This window comes from Madurella fahalii, assembly GCF_045866475.1.
Source record: "Madurella fahalii IFM 68171 DNA, scaffold_3, whole genome shotgun sequence".
NCBI classification, from domain to species: domain Eukaryota; kingdom Fungi; phylum Ascomycota; class Sordariomycetes; order Sordariales; genus Madurella; species Madurella fahalii.
The window spans coordinates 4,643,827-4,664,230 of record NW_027263973.1 but is presented as its reverse complement, the minus strand read 5'-3'; the positions used below and the strand labels follow the sequence as shown (position 1 = coordinate 4,664,230).

The following is a 20,404-nucleotide window of genomic DNA, read 5'->3' as shown; positions in this document are numbered from 1 at the left end:
CCACGTAAGCAAGCTCGAGTTCCTTTGCGGCTTCCGTAAGGCCTTCTTCGTCTCGATGACAGAGAAGAATGTCCAGGGTAGCTTTGCAGGTACTGGCCTTATACCGTACGATCCAGAGAGGGTGATATCCAAGCTGGATGTGAAGCTTCGTACACCAACGCCCTTGAACTCGCGGGCCGGCACACCACAACCTTGGGTCTTCCAGACACCACATAACCCTCGAGAAGCGACCTCGCAGTCAACGCTCATCAAGACTCGCATTGCCAACCATCAAAATAGCTCCCCAACTTCGATGTTGGCTGCTGTGGACCAGCTTACCAAAGGTACAATGGCTGTAATGCACGAGGTCGCTCTTCTTCGGTCAGAGGTCTCTTCGCTCCGCAAGGCCAACGAGGTACTTAGTAAGCGCCGGAGAGCCAAAAGAACACGCATACAGCTTGGAGGATCACTTGCAGTACAAGATGCAAAGGATCAACTAGCCCAGAAGGCCGGGGTTGGGGAGGCGGCGCAAGAAAAGGAGCAGGATGGTGGTGGTGCAGGGGGGGGTCGTACGAGGGTTCGGTGCTGTGGTGTGTGCGGCAAGCCTGGCCATAATGCGCGTACGTGCCAGGAGGCTGCAGAAGGGTCCGATTCAGCTGTTTCTGATGTAATTATAGTAGGTTCATAGTGTTGTTGTGTTGTAATTGTAGTTGACTGTTATAGTGTGGTAGTAAGTGTTCAATTCGCTTATATGTTCATCTCGCTTATAAGATACGTTAGCTCTAGCCGACCGTTTTTTCCCTGATCCTCCAGCCGACTTGTCAGATATTCAAGATCCAGACTTGTCCCAACCTTGGGGGCCGAGGTTCGAAATCAGCCAAGCCGTTACCCCTGAGGATATCAGGGAGGTTCTAGCCAAAGCCTCGCCCTGGAAAGCTCCAGGTAACGACCATCTACCAACAGGCCTGCTTAAGGTCTGTGGATGGCCACTCTACAGAGTCTTAGCATTTCTCGCTCAGAGATGCTTCGAACTAGGGTGGTTCCTGTCAAAAGGATCAGGTGTCGGAAACACGGCACCTCTGAATCTTGGGAAATGACAGTTTAGGATTTTTGTGTGTCTTGTCTTGATTGTGTTGATTGTCCCTTATTCTTCTGCCTTCTGTCCATCTATCTTTGCTGGAGAGTTTGCTCCTTTTATAGACGAGATACGCGTACAGGATGGCGTTCGTACCGTGGCGCAGTTAGCTGCCAGTCTTCCTTAGCTCAATAGAGTACATGGGCTTGGCTCCCACACTAGATCCTGTGATCCTGATCCTTTGGACTGGCACCTGACCCTCTTGACAATTTCCACTCAATCATTTCACTTGATTAGTCAGTTAGAATCTGCTGCATACTGCCCGAATCCGAATCCGGCTTGCCCCCGCTGATCTTGGTGTGGCTCGATGGAACGATGGGCCCCATGTTGATATCCCTTGCGGCGAACGACTGGTCGACCGACATCTTGCTCTTGATGCCCGACCGGCCCCGGCTATGGTACTCATAGTCGGAGTGGTGGGGCGGGGTGCTTCCCTGGCGGGCGCTCTTGAGCGCCTGGGGGGTGAAGAGCGGCTTCAGCGCCGGCGCGCTGGCGCAGCCGACGGCAACGTTGATCTCGATGACGGACCAGAGGTTCACCAGGATGCTGTTCTGGAAGGGATCTACGGCAAGCGTGTACGTATAGATGGTGTGCAGACGGACCATGGCCACGATGGTGGCGAAGGTGCCGACGCCGAAGACGCACACCAGGGCGATCTTCTCTTTGAGAGGCCGGTTGATACCGATCAGTGTCTTGATCGGCAAGGCAAGGATGATGATGTCGGTGACGATGTTGAATCCCGACGTGACTGCGGCGGCTGTTAGCTCGTGCCGCCCGGGCGCTTGTGGCAAGGAAAGAGATCTTACAATAGAAGAAGGCCGTGGTGTTGATGCACTTGCCGTCCACGGTGCCCATGATATCCCACATCTTGTGCAGGGGCTGGCACTGTGCCACGGTCACGGCGATGCATACGATGAAGAAGAGTGAGTGGAAAACGATCATGCCGATACACGCCCTGCGAAGCATAGGCGTGGCGACGAATCGCAGGTACATGCACAAAATGGAGAACTTGATGAAGCTGACGGCGGCGTAGTATGTCAGCTGGATCGAGAGCGTCACCTGCTCCGGGTTTTCCAGTCAGCAAAACAGCCTCGAGCCTTGCGACTCTGACGAGACTTGCCTTGATGATGTTGAGCATGTTGTCCATGCTGAGAACCGACATGGCGTGCCCCATGCCATTCTGCTTGCCGACAACAATCTCAGCGAGGTAGCAAATGCAGAACACCAGCGCCACCACGATGGTCGCATCGTCTGCGCCGAACTTGCGGATGAGCACTGCGCGCACAAAGGAGCGGGTGGCAACGATGAGAATAGAGAGGCCGGTGAAGATGGAGGCCGTGATGACCAGCTCATCCTGCCGCCACTGGTCAGCAGCGTATGTGGAGGGGTCCATGTTGGGGTGTAGGGCGCTTCGAGTCTGCTTTTCCTATGGTCAGAAGCGAGTCGAGTCGAGTGCCGCACTCGCCTTCAGGCCGGCTCGACCATGATGTAGAAATACGGAGCGACTGAAATCCACGCCAACCACAACGCCGGGACCCAGGGCCCCTTTGGATGATCGATCTGGGCCCGCCATTGCCCCTCTTTCCCGAGTCCCTTCGGTGGAACCGCAGAACACTCGGACGCGAAGCTAGCTGCAGCTTTTTACCGCGGTCAACCCTGACTGACATTGTTGGGCGACGCTGGCCGAGTCGGCCACTTCTTCGGCAGGGATGTGAGGTGGTTGATGTGTGCAGAACAATGGGTCGCTAATCCGATCCGATGCCGCACAGACACCTTCGCTATGACGGGCGGGGTGGATCGGGAGATCGGTCCATTGGAAGCTGAAGATCCAGGGGACCCCTCATAATTTACCAGCCGCTTCTCGGTGAAGTAGCACGGTCAACCCGAGGTCCGTGCAACAAGCCGCCCGAAGCATTTCCCGTTTGCCCGGACCTCTCGGCCCTCAACTGCCTTCCGAACGGGCCGTGTTGGCGATGTGGACGTATGTAGGGAATCGACGGGAGATGAGGGGGAGGAATGTTGACGGCCAAAGCAATCAGGGCACCCAGGTCTATCCTCGCTAAACCAAAGCAAGCCGACACACAAGCCAACACAAACCAACACAAAAGCCACACCGCCAAAAAATGGCAAGGCGAGTTGTCACCCGACTCGGGATCGGAGAAGGACGGCCATGGGTATGAGGAAGCTTCCAATTGATGAACTTGGGCGCATGATCGCATCCAGGGAAGCCTTCCATTTCGCTTTCCACACTCTCGGAGTTGTTTACGATATCTTCCCCTGCAATCCCCACGTGCCCGTGTATTTCCACTTTTTGGTAAATAGTAGTGGATCCAAAGAAGGGTCTAACCCGGTTCATCGTTTCCGTGTCGAAGCGAGCCGGCCGATATGTCAAGTCCCCGCCCATCGCCCTAACCTCTGTTAGGATACCTTAGTTTGCGCCGCTGGGAGGAGAACACGATTCCCGCAGCTAGACGGGGTAATTAGGTTTCAGAGTGCTAGCGAGACAATTGCTACAATGTATGTAGATTGAGCTTCCACCTGATGTGCTACATGCTGCACTGCTGCCAATTATGTCATCTCAAGCGCATCAATATGGCCCAGACCAAGCAGTGGCTTCTCTACGCCCGGCTCCCGGCTCTTCAGTTGAACTTCAGAATGCCGTTGTCGTTCCCTATCCTCTCGTCCAGCACGATGGAGCTCCCAGCCCAGCGTCCGTCGCGAAGCAGCTCGCCCTCGAGTCTCCGCCCGCCGTCCACAAGCCGCACGCTGCGCGCCGACGCCGCGAAATTGCCAACGCCGCCGCTTCCGTGACCGACACCGCCGCTAGAGCCGGGCACCTGAAGGACTTGGCCGGGATGGATCAAGTCCGGGTTCTGGATGCCATTGTGCCGCGCGATGTCCTCGAACGAACAGCCAAACCGCGCGGCGATGCCGCGGAGCGTGTCGCCGGGCTGGACCGTCACGCTCGTCGGCTGGGTGCAGACATTGTCGGACCGGCCCGATGCCCACCGGAAGCTGCCTTGGTCGTTCTCGAGGATCTTGTTGAGGCTGATGCTGCTCTGCTGGTACGACCCGTCCAGACGCCGGCAGGATGCGTGCAGCATGTACTCGCCGTGGGCGTCGAGACGGACGTCGCGCGAGGACGCGCTAAAGTTGCCGGCGTAGTTGACGCCGCGCGGCTGATCGCGGTGGCGCGGAGGAGATGCAGGGCGGTTGCCGTGTTGTTGGTGCTGGTGCTGGTGCTGGTGCTGGTGCTGGTGGTGATGAGAATGTTCCTGCCTCCGCTTCTCTTCTTCCCTGCGTCTCTCATCCTCTTCCCGCTTCTTCTTTTTCTCTTCCTCGTCCCGCTTGTCCTTCCAGTCAGACACACCGTCCTGCAGCTTGTGTCCTGCAACAGCACCGGCCACAGCGCCGAGAACAGCTACGACCAGTCAGCCGGTAGGTTCGTTGCATCAGGAGCATCCCGGAACACAGGGGTAGGAGGTCAACGAAGAATCAAACGTACTGCCCAGTTTGCTGTGGCCCGACTTGCCGCCGAGCTTGTTGCCGCCCAGTGCACCGGCAACACCGCCGCCTAGTGCGCCCAACACGCCGCGCTCGCCCACCGGGCCGTCTTGTTCGAATCCCGTACCCGGATTGCTTTGGTATTGCTGGTGTTCTTGCCTAGCCTGGACATCGCCTGGCTGTCCGTGCGGAGGGTGTTGCTGCTGCTGCTGCTGCTGCTGCTGCTGCTGCTGGGCCCCGGCGTAATAGGAGGCTGCCTCTCCATGGCCATACGGCGGGGGATTTCCCTGCGGGTAGCCGGCGCCGTTGTTGTTGTTGTAGTGAGGGTTCATGATGGATGTTGATGATGGCGGTGGCGCTGTAACGTGAAAAGCGAACTCGGTGTGACGGTGTCAACGGTGGCGATGGTGTCCAGCTCGCATGCATTCTGGATACGACCGGTTGCTTATATAGATGTCAGGCCTTCTGGAATAGGGTCAATGGTGCACCCTTCTAGCTTCACCCGTGACGGCCAAGACGACGCCGGATGCCGCCACTGCCGCAGTCCGAGTCGTTGCAGCTCCACTTTCGGCCCACTTGGGCAAGTCTAAGCCAGCCTTTGTGCTCTAGACCGTCGCCGTCATGGATACCGCTGCGCGTATCACGGCGCATATCGGGGCTTAGCAGGGCTTGGCCTGCCGCGGTATCCGCAGCTGCGCCCGCGGTAACATCCGTCCGAGGACGATCAGGATCCATATATCGTCCGAACAAATAGCCCACGTGAAGGGTTTTTGGAGGGACGGCGTTGGCTCCCTCCGATCGCCGTGGTCGATATTGTATCGCCCGTTCCTTTTGGATCGGCTATGCAAGTCAGGGATTACTGAAACTTCAGGATTTCAAAAAGCGGGATGTGTTTGTCGTGGCCCCTTCCGCTGGAGGCGATGGTCTCATGGTTCCAAGATTGAGCAGTACCAAAACTATGCCTAGAACAATCAAACACCTTACACTTGACTTTGAGTGGCGCCATTGTGATGCCGGACATTGTCCGCAGAATAACAGCTGCGAAGTCTCAGCGGGCAGGCAGTGCTAGACTTGGGCAGCAATGCGCACTCCAGCGTTGCAGCAGCGCATCGAAGCTGCAAGGTGCAGCCCCGAGCAGGACTTGCACAACAGGCCGCAATATCATTGCCTCTTGCTCGGTTTCCTGGCTTAGCAGAGTGCAGATTCGGGATATCCTTGAAGGGGCAGGATGAGGAGGAAGGGAGGAGGAAAAGAGGTCGAAGAGGTGGGTCTCGGACTTGTTAGTGTAGAGAACTCCTTTTTTGACGGGGTTTCTCCGTGTATTGTCCCAGACGATCACTGCGTCTACCTCATCGTTGGTGTCATTTCTGCGACAACTCTGTAACGACAATCGTGATTCAGTTGTTAGGGGATGGACTCGCGCAAGCATCTGAGCATCTCTGAAGTATCCAGCTCAGTTGGGGAGACCAGCTCAGACAACTACGATACCCACTCACCTACCTAAGGTACATACCTAAGGTACCTTAGGCGTGGGTCCCACCGCCATCCCCGCAGCTACTCAGCTCCACAGACATGATCCCCGCTAGGACCTGACCAGCAACCTCCGAATCCCTTCCACTCCCGCGGTACTTTATCACCATCATGGTCATCCATCGTCGTACAATCCAATTCTGCCTGTGCAGTCTTCCAACCCTCGCAGCCGTTCGTACTCAGCTATCTTGAGCTGCCTCAAAATGTGCACCCACCTGGTGATGAAGTTCTAGACTCTGGTACATAGTATACTGTATGCGCCCCGCTCGCAGTTGTGGATGAACAGCTGTGCACGCCTGGCTGATAGATACTATTACGGCGGCGAGGATTCGCATACGTCTGGTGATGCTCCGTTGTCCAGGACAATACCCGTGATCGATTTCATACATTCGGACCGATACATCTGGCCATAGAAATCAACCAAGACCGATCGGCCGTGCCCCCATATATTGTGATGGCATCTAACCATATCCGGCTTAACTAGCGAAGAAGAAGGATGGAGAAAAGGAAAAAAGAAAAAAAGAGAAATGATTCCTTTTAGTAAGTGAGCTGCAAGGAGTTTAGTGGGACGGATACAAGAACTCGAAAAACAATCGTTATTCAATGCAGGGTGTCACGTGAGACCCTGCATCGGAATTTATGGCAGGTCCCATTTTAGTACTCACTCTGAATATCAGGAACCCAAAAAAATTGGGGAAGGTGCAGAAGACAACGTTGCGTCGCGGTGCGCTGCATCTGGGACTTGATGAACTCGATTCCCATGCATCCTCTTTCAATTGAGCAGTGGCTGGACAGCCTCGAAGCATTTTGGCCACCTGTCGATGCAACTGCACTGCCCCCCACAAGGTCCAGCATTCCAACACCGCCTCCATCAATGGAAACAAGCACCCAACGTGTGACGAGAAATATGGCCGCCCGCAGCGGTGCAGCAGCAGCAGCAGCAAGGACGGTGATCCCGTCGATAACGACGAAGAAAAAGAAGATCTCGAGCGGACACCAAAATCCAATGCGTCGCGGCAACAGCCCCGCCAGCAGGTTCGATACCCGTTACGCTTAGCCGAAGCCGCGGTCCTTCTACCTCGCTCAGAATGCAGCGATCCGCCAGTCCCTCGTGTAGGCGGCATGTTGGAAGAAGCGTAGAGTCCCTTCAAGAAACATCGGGCTCTCTATGCATGATCATATGTGGAAGCAAGAAGATTCCGAGTCTCCGACTCTGGCTTCGAGACCTTATTGTCAAGCCCTTCCATGAGCCTGACGCACGCTTGCACGTAAATGTTGAGGACCAACCCCGAAGTTGCTGTGTCGATGGGCAAGCGAGGCTCCGAACCCGTCTCGACAATTTGGCCTTATTAGGCTACTAAAAGAACTTACACTCTCTAATACCAAGACATGCTCTCGCACAGAGCCATACGCTTACTCAGATATGGAACGCAGTTCTCCCAGTTAAAACCCCGGTTGGAAGGCCAGTGCTGACCAAGAAGTCCTCTACCACCCGCCGCATTCATATATCTGTGCCTTGTGCCCCAACCATTCCCATTGAGACAGGAAAGACTTCCTCTCAGCTAGAAACATGAGAGTTGAACGGGCATTGTGCGATTGGCATGATGAGTTGTGGTAGCCCAGCCAAGGTTGCATGCAGGTTCGAGTCGAAACCGAAGAAGTCGCTTTGCTCCGGGGGTCTGCAACCACGGTCAATCCTGTACACCTCTTAGGTAGTGCTGAGAATGTAGGATATGTACGGAAGATACTCGTCACGTTACTCTAAATCGTGACGTGGGATGAGTACGATGGCCTTGTCGCTGCCGAGAACATGCTTGTGAACCAGGTCTTGTGTACTACCCGAACTCGGGCTAGAGCCTGTTGCCGCTGTTCTGGGGTGATTGAAGAGCCAAGGTCCCTGATAGATATAGTAAACGCTGCGTCTGGTGTGGTTGGCTTTAATATAAACAGTAGACGTGCGATAAACCAACAGCCTCCCCTTGATATATGGATTAAAAGAAAAGACGTACCATTGCCATATGATCGCGTTTCATACCTAGGATGTTTCGATAACCGGAACGCGCTTTTGGCAGTAACGCTGTCTCCTCGTCAAGGACTTGTCAAGTCAGTGCTGCCAGAAGTTGACTGGATATCGCCCGGATATCTCGACCTAGGCAGGCAGACCCCTGAAAGCGCCTATAATATTGTCCATGATCTACCTGGCTATACCTACTCATAATTATAACAGACTTACCCGCAAAGTGCCGGGGTATCGCGTTCCAACGAGCCATCCTAGGATGGTCGAAAGCAGAAAATCCCATGGGCAACCACCGGGGCTTCTCACACTTCCTTCCGCTAGGAGTCGTCTTGTATCAGCAGATGTTGGTATGTGTCTGTTGAGTTTACTGGGCTTACCGTCGTTACCGAGCCTAATATCAACCCATGAGTAGGCAGTGACGGCAGAAGCGCTACCGGTACTACTACCCGTGCATCTAATGTGACCGTCGGTACGACTGTTGAATGCATACCGGTAGTCAGCCCAGTCTCCACTACCTAAGCATAACACAAATTTTTGCCGAGAAATCTTTTCATTTAACGCCTGTTCGGATACGCCATGAAAACCTAAAGCGATTCACAGGGTCATGATTCCTTTCCCCGCTCTTGTTCCCGAACCACAATCTCACCGTCCTCTGTCGTCTGCAGTCTCCTAGGGTGTCGCTCAACAAGAAGTAGCAGTGAAAACAAAGAGGCGATGCAAAAGTAGAGCATCACCCTCATTATCTGGCTGTATCCATCGGCATACACCCCCCTGATTTTGACCTGCAGCTCAGGGGAGAGGCGCCCAACGCTTTGAAAAGATTGAAACATCGCGGCTTGTTGGTCCGAAGTCAATAATTCGGTGGTTTGGTTTGTAACGTAGTTTCTCAACAGAGCTGAGCATATGGCTAAGCCGATAGTACCGCCTAAGACTCGGATCTGTGTGGCCGAACCCATGGTGACAGCTAGATCCACTTGATTAGCGATTTAAAAAATCCCGTACGGCAGGATTAGTGAGGACGAACCCATGTCCTCTTGTTTAACGACCATTGGCACCATCATCAGCACGGTGCTGAGATTGAAGCCGAATCCGAAACCCATGATAACTTGGAATCCGTACTGGGAAGCCGGAATACTCAGGTCGGATGAGTCGAGGGAGCTAAATAGGCCGACCCCGATTGCTTGCAGGCTGCATCCTCCGAGCAGGATATACAAAGGCGCAATCTTGAGTCTCGAGATGATCAAGCTTGAGAGGATCGTTGCAAAAGGTGAACAGAGAAGTAGCGGTAACATGCGGATGCCTGCATCGACGGCTGTTGTGCCGTTAACTACTTGAAACCGCTGCGGTATGTTGATGAGAGAGGCCATAAAGGGGAAACCGGTCAGAAAAGCGTTTCTTGGAGTCCTCAGCAAGCAGTTCCCGGGAGCCGGATGAGGTGGGGTACTCACAGCAGCAACCCTAAGACCAACCTATTACAAGCCAGTCTCCAAGGAAACATTGGTTCGCAAGCGGCGTTCCTTACAGAGAGCGTCCTCTCCCAGCCAACAAAGATAATCCAAAGTACCCCCGAGAGTACGAAAGACGCAATAATGGCCGCACTGTCCCAGGGGTATTCTACGCCTGCCTGTTCCAAGGCGAAAACCAATAAGATGGAGGCAGCTAAGGAAGTGAAAGCTCCCAGAAAGTCAACCCGTGTCCACACCTTCTGTGACATGAGAGCGCTGAAAAAACGGGCGGGCCCGGGGTAAGGGAAACTGAACGGGATGGAGATGCTGATCAGAATGATGGCGACGGTTCCGGGAGGGCCACTGTGTGATGGTTTCAGTACCGCTGGCCATGGCACAAGGTAAACAAGACGTACTTGAGCCAGAACACCCATCTCCACGTCGTAGTGTCAGAGATGGCGCCGCCAAGAAGGGGTCCGAGTACACTTGAGATGGCGAACACGGACGAGATGATGGCGATGTAGGTCGGATATTTGGCAGGGGGGACCATGAGGGGCGTCATGACCGTGACGAGGGAGTAAATGCCTGAGCCTCCAATCCCCTGGATGGAGCGGAAGATAATGCTGAAATGGCATGTGAGTTTTTGACCAAAGAGTCATGACGCATCATGCTGCGGATGCACTCACAGCTGCAACATCGTGTTTGAGAAGCCGCAAGCGATGGAGAAGACGGCGAACAATGCCACAGCAAACAAGATTAGGACCTTTGTGCCAAGGATGTCGCTCAGTTTAGCGTATATGATGAGGAAGCCTGGATTTTGCATCGTCTCTCGTCAGCTAGGTCGGAATAAAACGCCTATAGCTAGTAGTAATACACGCGTCACAGCACGTACCTGTGTAGGTCAAAAAATACGACGTGACAACCCAACCGGCCTGGCTAAACCCCTCAAGGGCATTAACCATCGAGACCAGAGATGTGCTTACGATGGTCGTCTCTAATGTCGATAGGAGCATGCTGAGACAGAGGCTGTAAAACTGTCATGGTTAGGTGGCGGACTTCGCGAAATGTAATGGGACGGGACCTCCCACCCGGCTGTAAGCGCGTGCAGCTTCCACCCTTTGGGGTAGATCTTCGCCTTGGGTCCATTGGAACTATTGGCTGCCGTATCATTTGCTTCTGCGTCGGCGACCAATGCTGTCTCCCTTATTGTAGTGCCGGTGGATTTGTCCATGTTTACATTCCTATGTTGAGTGCCGGTCGATAAGAGTCGGCGATGTTGTGTGACGGGAATATCCTGCAGAATGCGACAACTGTCTTGAACCTGAGAACCACGTGGTGTGTTTGATGAAAGGACCGCCCAGCATCCTGCGGACACCCCTGTCCTCGTATTCACACCACGCAGCAACCCGCCGCAGAAAAAGCCCCCAAACTCACAAGTAGTAGTTGCATAATACGCGTAGTGAATGTCATAAACGCTAAGATAGTTTTCAGTGGGCGCGATTCACGTTCTACCTCAGGTATTCTCCCCTATTGCCACACGGTTCCCCACAGCCACTCCGCCACCTCTCTCTGGTACGCGATCGTCTTCATCTCGGCATCCATCCGCGCAATCTCGTCAGCCCAGAGATACTTGCCTCTCCAGCCCGCCGAATCGAACCCGTGCACCACGTCCGGCACCAACAGCCACCTGGTGCTCCCCATCACGCCATCCCCATCATACACCTCTTCCCACGCAAACCTCTCCTTATCCGGGCCCCTCCCATCATCCAAGCAACCCCTCCACAAACTCACTTCCCTCCTCCCGACCATCTCCCTCCGCCCGGGGACGACCCTCTTCCCCGCGCCGGCCCACCTGCTCGCCGCGCGCCAGCTCTCGTTGGCCAGGCAGTCCAGCTCGGCCGCGACGACGAACACGTGGGGGGGCAGGTCCCCGCGCTCGGCATAGGCGGGCGACAGGAGGGGGTCGGAGGCGTCGTGGCCGTAGGGGATGTAGCTCCAGGCGCTGGACGGGAGCAGCCTGCCCATCCAGTCGAGCGCGGCGCCCCAGCCGCGGGGAGCGCGTAGGGCGCGCTTGTACGGCCGCGCGCGCAGCTTGTCCGCTACGGGCGCCGTGAAGTCCAGGATCCCGCACACCGCCACCACGCCCGCCGGCGGCGGGTTGCTCCGCGCCACCGCGCCCGGGTCCACGCTGCTGCTAGTAGTACTGCCAGCGTGGCTGCTGGTGTTGGCGGTCCGGGGGGTGGTCCGCGGAGGGTGCGGCGCGCGGCCGGATCGGACGCTGGGCAGCTGGCAGAGCGCTAGGGCGAGGTTGGCGCCCGCGTCGAAGCCGGCCAGGGCGGTACGCATGCGGTCGATGGGCAGCGACTCGTCGTTGAGCGCGGCGTGGTAGAGCGCTTCCACGTCGAGGAGCGGCGAGGGGAAGGCGGCCCAGGGCGACTTGGCGTAGTTCAGGGCTATGACCAGCACCGTGTAGGCGTCCGAGAAGGCGCGGTTCCAGTGGTCGTCGTCGGCCGGCGAGCCGAAGGTGAAGGCGCCGCCGTGGACGGTGAAGAGGGTGGGCAGGAGGGCCGGCGAGGTCAGGTCGTGGTGCGAGGGGAAGAAGATGCTACCGACACGCATGGTGAGTACTACTGTATTGTTAAGGCGAGACCCGGGGAATGGGAGGGTGACCTACCGGACTGGAAGGCGTCTTCGGATCGGGTAAGCTTTGATAATGTTGGGCCGGCCAGGGAGCGGGTAGTAGGTATCCCGTATCCCGCGGTAGAGCTCTACGGGGACGTTGAGTCCTTGGATCATGCTAACGGACGCGGCGTGCAATGCCCTCTCGATGACTGGCGGCGCGTCCCACTCGTGTCGCGGGACATTACTGCGGCTCATGTACCTACCACCATTGTGCATCCCGCCGCTTCCGTTCCGGCTTCTCGCCGGCGCACGAATTCTCTGCTCAGCAGGGGTGTAGGCTGTTGAGGGAGACGGGGGCATGTTGACAGCCCAGTCACCAGTTTCAGATCCCCTTGCATACGGATAGGGATTCGGGGCGTCTATGGGATCGCGTGACACAGATTCGACCGTGAGCCGACTTCGGGGGAGACCTTGAAGTGGGTTCCCGTGAAACCGGGTATCGCCCGGCGACTGTATATTTGAATTGTTGGGCGGTCGGTGCGGCAGTGGGAAATCGGGCTGATATGAGCTAATCCTCCAAACATTGTGGTACCGGGTTTGCGCCTCGTCCCTGTCCGGGGGGCTCTCCGAAACGGTGCCAGGATCGGTATGTCCGGAGTCACTCTTAGAAATGCGAAGCCGATTGCCTTGTTGAACTTGTTCCTCCGTCAATAGCTCAGCCGGCGAGTAATACTGTTGGTCAGATTGTAGGGTTGTGTTAGCATGCTGCGGAGGGTTCTGTGTCTCTTTCTGTGGCTGGAAGACCGTGGTGTATCCCTCTTCTGGATCTGGTTCGGTGTGTCGGCCACCTTCGAGACGAAAAACGTGCTCTTCCTCGGCCGCGAAATTGGGCCATTGCCTTTTCGCAAGCTGCTCGGGGGTGGCTTCTGGGGTCAGGGGCAGCCCGGCACCACACGCCGCACGAACCGGATTTGGTACCGGCGACGGAGTCCTAGGAACTTTCTGGAAGGCGGATTGGCCGCTCGTCGTGGAATTTGGGTCCGTAGCTGCGTCGTCAGACCGATTAGCGGGTGGTCTCTGCGGTGCACTCTCTGGGGTACGCAGATGCGTCGGGGCCACGAAGACTGGCGTGTGTTGCCGGTGAATATCGACCCGTTCTGTCCTGTCCATCCGTAGATCCCTTGGTTCGGCTCCTGTCACCTTCAGTGCTGTTGAACTGTCATCCTGACCGTCCCCGGATAGTTGATCGCTAGCTCTTCGATCCTTGCCATCCTCGATGACGCTTGCAACAGTTGAACAGACTCCCTCGAGCACCTCTTGATCGACTTGGTTGAGTCTCTCGGTGCTATCAGGACTTTCTATGTCACCGTTCCCGCCTTGTATCTTTCCCAGGGCTGTTCCCGGTGTCTCCTCTGGCTCTTTTCTCGAAGCTCTCCCTTTACTATCCTCTTGCTCCCTAAAGATAGCAAAAGCAGCAGACAACTCGGGTATCTCGGGTACCACGCTTATCCGACTCCTGGGCCCAACGTCTCCCCCCCTGCTTTTGCTCCGGCCCTTGCTTTGGCTGCGACTTCGTTCTTCCCATATAGCAATTCGGTCCCTAGTGCTGGCACTGTTCTCTCTTCTCGCAGACGGCGCCGTCACTGTTCCTTCATGCCGTCGTCCCGCGCCGGTAAATCTGGTCCGCCCCCGTTCCGCTTCACCTTCTGTTTCTACATGCTGGAGGTGTTTGAGAGCGCTCGCCAGATCAATCGGTGAGGAAGCAGGGGGGAGCCCGGGAGTGGGGGGGGCAAGGCTCGGACGGGCAATATCGTCAATGCTGTTCCTCCGCGAGGCAGACCGCGATACGGATATTACAGAGAATCTCCTTGGGGTCGGTTCGTAGTTTGGCATCGGAGCGAGATCACACTGGCCGTATTACGGTTGCGAGATTGAAATTGTGACAAACCAGAAGAGATGAACTTGGGAGACATCATCCAGCTCGCATCTCGGAGAGGTAGAATAAAATAAAGCCAAAACGCGTAGTTGCTCAGTTATCAATTGTGGCATTACTTGCTTGTAGCCGCCAGCGGCTGAAGAGCTATGCGGCACTGATTCCGCCAATGTGAAACAACATCAGTCATGCGTGTCGCCTCATTTTCGAGCCGTTGGGGTTGAAACGCATCAGACCGCGGGTATTGGTTTACGTGATCGGAGCTTTTGTATATCTGTTCCGCCTCCTGGAATTGGGCTATGCGGGAATAGGCCATTCATCTTATACCTCGTCTCTACCCTCACGAGAAATGATGATCTCAATACGCAGGGCAGAAGTGAGCGACCAAGGCGCCGGGAAACCACATGATTGGATGAGATTATTACTGTTGACGGACGATGCAACCATGGGAGGGGACGGCGGGACGGAGTCGTCTGCTTCCTTCAATTTCCCCACAGACATCGGCAATCAATTCCAGCAAACAATTGTCAACATCTTGAGCGTAGCCAAGGCTGCCATCACGGCATATGCCTCTGCAGTTTCCATGGGGGACAACCCGGCCGTCCCTATCGCTGACGTTGCTTCGGCCAAGGCTGAGCTCTGTCTCCCAACTTTACCAGCTTCGCAATTGGCTGTATCATTGTCCTGCTGGGCAACGCTTTTGCGTCATGAACTGTTTGCTTTTATGATTACGTCGGATGCCAGGGCTATATTTTCGCTCAGCTGCGACCGCAGGTACTAATATCCGTCAACCAGCCATAATTATCTTTCTCGGACCTCATGGTGAAAAGACTAGTTTCTTTCCATCCCGGTTGGACCTCTGTCCTCTGGCAAACCGCTCCTCCAGACGCCGCGTGTAGTAGGCCCAAGCCGAAAACAGGGCGAGACTGAGCACCGTCGAAACGGCAAACATGATCCAGCCTGAAGGGTCCATCATGACGCTGTGTGTGCCGTCTGGGTTCTCGGTGTCGTAAAAGAACTGGGAGCCGCAGATGGTGGCGACCGTCGTGATCGGCAAACAGAGCAATGTGATGATCCCAATTCCCTTGACGCTGGAGCTGTCACGCATCAGCATGGAATTGTCCTGCTGTGTAATGTGGTTGAAAAACAAGGTGATCAGGTTGCTGATGCGCTTCTCGAACGTCGCGGCCCGTTCTCCTGTCGCTTGGACTAGGCGTCGACGGTATTCAAACGCCGATTGGGTTTGCTTGTGCAGGAAGTCCGAGGAAGAGACTGTAAGGAGCGGTGCGGATGCGTGGTGCTCAACTACGGCGTTGAGAATCGCCAACAATCCCTGAGAGGCCTCTCGGAGCATGATGATGTAGTCAGCGAGGAGATGTAGGGCAGAGAAGTTGATCTCCGCGAGAGGCGTTGTTGGGCTTGCCGTCAGGTAACCGAAATGCTGTTGCCACATCAGCAGCAGTTTCACTCAATCCCGATCCGCCGGCACTCGGAATAACGGACCTCTTTTTCAATGTGGAAGATGTCCCGGAGTTCCCATAGAGTTGTGTCGAGTTGCATATAGAGGTCGTGTAAAACGAAATCGAGGAGAATGTACGGGTGAGAGACGATGTTGCTGCAGTTTGTCCTCTCTGGGAGGTGTTCGAATGTCTCTATCAGAAAGACCGACGGCCCGAAGCACACCAGAGTCACCATCGGCCTAGGGGTGCCTGCACCGTCGACGCGGAGGAAGTAGGAACTCTGCTTCCATCTTCGGGGAAGCTCCTTGCCGCCTTCGGACCGGTCATGCACAACTGCTAACTCATGCAATCCGGCATCCTCCTTCGGAGCTCGGCCTAGCGACGTCTTGAGAAAGGTAAATAGACGGCGAAACGTCGTGTTTGGCGTTGGAGCGTGGTCTCGCGGGGCTTTGGATTCGCTTTTCTCAACATTTCTCAGCACGAAGCGAACCCAAGTGCCTATAGCAGCGCTACTAGTTCAGCACATTGTTGCCCAGCATGTCCAGCAAAGCTGCTTTTAACTCACAAAAGGAAGTCGAGCTTTCTGGGTAATAACTAAATGAGCTGGCCACTCCCTGGCTTCGCTCATCAAGAAAAGCTCCGGGTATATTGTACCGCTGCGCTAAGGTCTCGAGCCCTGCGAGGCTATCAGGATGCCAGCTATCCAGGGGTGCGATACTAGGTGTCAACCACGTCAGCGGAGGTGGATTGAAAGAGTCAGGGTGAATTAGTAGCCTTCTGGGTAATTAAGCACATTATATTGACTTGGCGTGTATCAAGGCTCTCTACCTGGGACGCGAGTGTAGTCTCGTTTCGGATCATTCGATTGCCTACATGTTCCAACATCAGGCTACAAACCGTTAAGGAGCCAGCGGCAGCGTGGTAGGATCGTTACCATTTCCGGGCCATCTCAGGACTGTGCAGTCGTACCGCTCGCCTCGGGCCTTTTCGCCTCTCTTGAAGCGGTCAAGATACAGTTGCCGATCCAGGAACAGAGACATCTATGATTACACAGCCGTCGGTTATTCCTAGAATAGGGGCTAAGTATCGTAGCGGATGGCGGGTGTGTGCAAGGCGTGAAGGCCGGTACTTAGGCAATTGGCCGCGAGGAATGAAACGGGATGGAAGTCATGGTAGAAGATTTTCTGTGAAACGCCGCAGTTGGCGAAAAGGAGCAGACCCCTGTCCAACCGCCCACGCATCTCGAGTGGGGATTACTCCATCCAGCCCTGTGCATGGGACCGATCCCTTAAAACACGGGTTGGTTACCTAAGCCTGGCTCTTGTGACAGCGCCCAGGCTTGGGATTCAGGCGGATTGTAGCGTGCGAGCAAAGAGAGTAACTCCATTTAAAAACCCTGTGAAACCATGACATATTAAGCATCTGAATCATGCTACCTGTCTGCCCTTTATAGCACTGAGATAGCGAATTTGCTGGTGGCTGTGGTGTTCGCGTGAAGCGCTAGCGAACAGGGGCCGGGATGTTTACCTTGGTCCTTTTTGTCCAAAATGCTTAGGTTGCCTTGGATATCAACTTTTAGTTCTCGGTCAAATTATCAAAGATTCGGCCCGCGCTTGTGTGACCTTTTACTGTTGGAGTTCCGTGTGCCTAGGCGTGGAAAGAACATAATTCGATGTCGCAATCAATTTATTTTCCATATTAACCTAACCAGCGAGGTCACCAATCCCAGTATACGACCGACGTCTTGGGACTAGGCTCTGGGACATTGAGCCAAGCGTCCAGGTGGTTGGCATTGGAGTCTATAACGCCAAGAAAACCGAAGGGGACATCAACGAGGACAAGTTCAAAAAGTGCTTCTACCGTCGGGCGGCTCTTCAAGCTCGTCAATCCAGAACCAGTAGAGCACGACAAGGGACACCTTCCGTCAACTATCTCATCCATCCACCCTCGGCAAGCATCCCTATCCCCCGCATGAACCGTTCACGTCCCCAACCGCTACCTCCGCCCGCTTCTCGGAAAGGAACTTTCCCCAACCCCCTAAACTTACTTCCCTTCCTCATCCCCTCATGCCCACGACCGTCTCACCGCCTCAAACGCCGTCATCCTCGACGGCTGCTGCGCCGCGCTCATTAGTTGGGACCGTTTCCACCACGTCGCGTTCGCGGGCATACCCCTCTTTCGTCCGCAGATGGATCCCATGCCTCCCCCACCTGAACATTATCATCTTCATCGCCGCCCCTATCTTCCTTTGCTACGACTCCCTGGTAGCCACCATCAGGCAACATCAGCAGGCCAACACGCTCCCGCGTCGCTGCCGTCTTGGGGCCCCTCTTGCTCACCCGCTCTCTTGCCGTGCTGCTTGCAAGCCCTCTCGTGGTGATTCGGCTGTACGAGGGCAAGTACTAGGCGATGCAGCTGTGGTTTGAGGGTTCGAGGGGTACCTGCCTGTGAAGGAGATTGAGGAGAAGATCGGGGGGGCCGCGGACGGGCCGGCTGACGTGGAGCTTTTATGCCAGCTCGCCGTTGGCGGTGCATAAAGCTGGAAGAGGGCGGGGAGTATATCGTTGTTGAGGATCCGTGCAAGATTGAGGTGTTAATGAGGCTTATTAGGGATGCGACAAACGCGCAGCCGGGGGATATGATGGTACGTACTATTTCCTTTTTACTTTACCTGTTATTTGTATCGTGGGGTGGAAATGCGAAAGTGAGAAACAGGTATTTACGCTGGTTGATACGTATTCCATGACCCATGACCGCGACGCTGCTTCAGGCTAGACAGCTGCCCCAAGTGCTTTTGGTTTGTGGGAGTGAAGGAGGAATACAAAAGGCCATTACGTGCTCGTTTGTGTAGACTAGTCAGAACTTCTTTAAGGAGACTATGTTGGTGCTGGAGACGAGGGGTTTGGACAAGATAGATCGGATTAAACGGGTGAGGTTGGGGATTAAGCGGACTGAGGAGCCAACTGTAATGAGGGACTGATTAGAAGTGGAAGCTACATGTAAGTGGCACAGAGACGGTAGGCGGGACGTTGCTCTAGGGTTGTATGTTTTAATTCCTATATTGAGACTGCTTGCTCAACGCACCTGTAGAGAAACGCAATGAAAACTGAAGGCGAACCTGTTTTATTATCCACAGCTCTTTCCCCTTGCATTACGAGACTTTCGACGTTATGCGCAGTCTTTTTCAAATCCGCCAAGACGTGTAACGGAGACGACCACGCAGCTCCATCCAGACCCTTGTTCCCCGAAACACGCCGGCAGGGTACTCAGTACTGGCCCTTACTGCATATAGTCAACCGTCTTCATTGTAATTCACCTTGCATAGATAGGCAAGCGATGGCACTGGGGCCGTGGCGTGGCGGCTCTTCGGCGGCGTGGCCACAATTATTCCGCTCTCCCATCACCATCGGATTCGGGGCTGGTGGCTGGGTGCAACTCACTTGCTAGTTCTCTGATGGCCGGCGTAGTCAATAAAGGTACCGCACCAATACGAACCAGTCTATCGAACATCCGATGCACCGGCACACGCAAGCGCCGATGAACGGGGTTCAGCGTCCTAGAACCGATGCGATGCACATGATAATTAACCAACAACTCATGTACAATGTCCAGTTTCATATTGCCATGTCAGCGCAGGGTATTGCGGGAAGTGCGCAAAGAACCTCGAACTTCTTACGTCATCCTCTAAGCTGCCAGTCGCTTTCAGTTGTGTTCTCATCGACGTGCCCTCGGATGCACAAAAAGCTCTCGCGCCGTATCGGGAGCGGAAGCCACAAATGGCCTGACCGTCTCGACGGCGCCGCTCCAGTTGGGTACCCAGGACGGCATCTTCGTAGCTTGCGTCTGTGGGGAGAACGTGAGATGGACAGAATGTCGAGACCGGATTGGTCATTCAGAATCAGAGCTTGGACAACGCTGGTGCAGAGGCGCTCAGTTGTTATGCCATAATCTGGGCGGAGATCGATTATGGAGAGATCGGTATCTGTCAAACTGAGGACCCTGTACACATTGTCTCACGGGTCAGTTGCTTTGAGTCCGCGAACTTCGGAGAGCAGCGTCAGCAAGCCACGATCTTGCTTTTGCGCGGCAACAGCTTGGCGTAGAGCAATGAGTCTTAGTAGAGGAACATCAACCTCTCCAGCCGATTCTCGGCCCATCAGATCATGTAGAGACACAAGGGTCTTCATTAACATGCCGTTCTCGAAGACACCCCACCCCAGCCCTTGTCGGCCGCATACAAAGATAACATCTCGGGCAAGCGCAACCTCCCGAGACAAAAAGTATCCAAAGAATACTTGTTAGCAATCAGCTTGTTATCTGGCTGGATAGGTAGTCTACACTAAAGGGGAAAGATGTAATATGAACTCATTTGTACAACCCACGTGCGGCTGAACCACAACGACGTCGCAAACCAATATGTTACGATAGTTACCCTGAAGATTGGGATCAGTGATTTGAAGCCCGCTACAGGTAATGCGTGGGAGCAGCTCTTGATGTCGGAGACGTTCAGTCCACGATTTGGATGAACAACCTGTTGGTACAGCGTATGCATATGTCGAAAGATATCGAAGGAGATCCGGTAAATCCAAGACATTTCCCCAAGGTAAACGACGACCCGGCGTGCGCGACTATAGACATCAGCCATCATTGAGATCTGCTATGATTTCTCCTCGTTATCCTCCTGGTTGATGCCGACGGCATCCACCCATAAGACTCTCTCACGGTCCGGCAGGCGGAGGCTGTTCAGGGCCAGCGCGAGATTGCGCGTCACACACAGTT

At 54.9% G+C, this 20,404-nt stretch overlaps 5 protein-coding genes across 5 annotated transcripts; all 5 read right to left on the bottom strand.

The window, feature by feature from the left end:
- Positions 1-1,347: 1,347 nt before the first annotated feature.
- Positions 1,348-2,507, bottom strand: MFIFM68171_06758 (uncharacterized protein; the record flags this gene model as incomplete). Its single annotated transcript, XM_071062178.1, has 3 exons — positions 1,348-1,862; positions 1,921-2,173; positions 2,235-2,507. 3 exons carry the CDS (start codon positions 2,505-2,507, stop codon positions 1,348-1,350), a joined length of 1,041 nt encoding a protein of 346 aa, XP_070918279.1.
- Positions 2,508-3,753: 1,246 nt separating this feature from the next.
- On the bottom strand, positions 3,754-4,950 carry MFIFM68171_06757 (uncharacterized protein; the record flags this gene model as incomplete). The annotated part of the gene is made up of 2 exons (XM_071062177.1): positions 3,754-4,535; positions 4,620-4,950. The coding sequence occupies 2 exons, from the start codon at positions 4,948-4,950 to the stop codon at positions 3,754-3,756; spliced, it is 1,113 nt and encodes a 370-aa protein (XP_070918278.1).
- A 3,817-nt stretch (positions 4,951-8,767) lies between these two features.
- Positions 8,768-10,841, bottom strand: FPY5 (MFS-type transporter fpy5; the record flags this gene model as incomplete). The annotated part of the gene is made up of 7 exons (XM_071062176.1): positions 8,768-9,129; positions 9,190-9,560; positions 9,614-9,973; positions 10,027-10,233; positions 10,297-10,420; positions 10,503-10,636; positions 10,699-10,841. The coding sequence occupies 7 exons, from the start codon at positions 10,839-10,841 to the stop codon at positions 8,768-8,770; spliced, it is 1,701 nt and encodes a 566-aa protein (XP_070918277.1).
- Positions 10,842-11,137: 296 nt separating this feature from the next.
- On the bottom strand, positions 11,138-14,125 carry MFIFM68171_06755 (uncharacterized protein; the record flags this gene model as incomplete). The annotated part of the gene is made up of 2 exons (XM_071062175.1): positions 11,138-12,215; positions 12,285-14,125. The coding sequence occupies 2 exons, from the start codon at positions 14,123-14,125 to the stop codon at positions 11,138-11,140; spliced, it is 2,919 nt and encodes a 972-aa protein (XP_070918276.1).
- Positions 14,126-14,982: 857 nt separating this feature from the next.
- MFIFM68171_06754 (uncharacterized protein) lies at positions 14,983-16,665 on the bottom strand (the record flags this gene model as incomplete). The annotated part of the gene is made up of 5 exons (XM_071062174.1): positions 14,983-15,606; positions 15,669-16,123; positions 16,191-16,342; positions 16,419-16,494; positions 16,560-16,665. The coding sequence occupies 5 exons, from the start codon at positions 16,663-16,665 to the stop codon at positions 14,983-14,985; spliced, it is 1,413 nt and encodes a 470-aa protein (XP_070918275.1).
- Between the last annotated feature and the right edge of the window lie 3,739 nt (positions 16,666-20,404).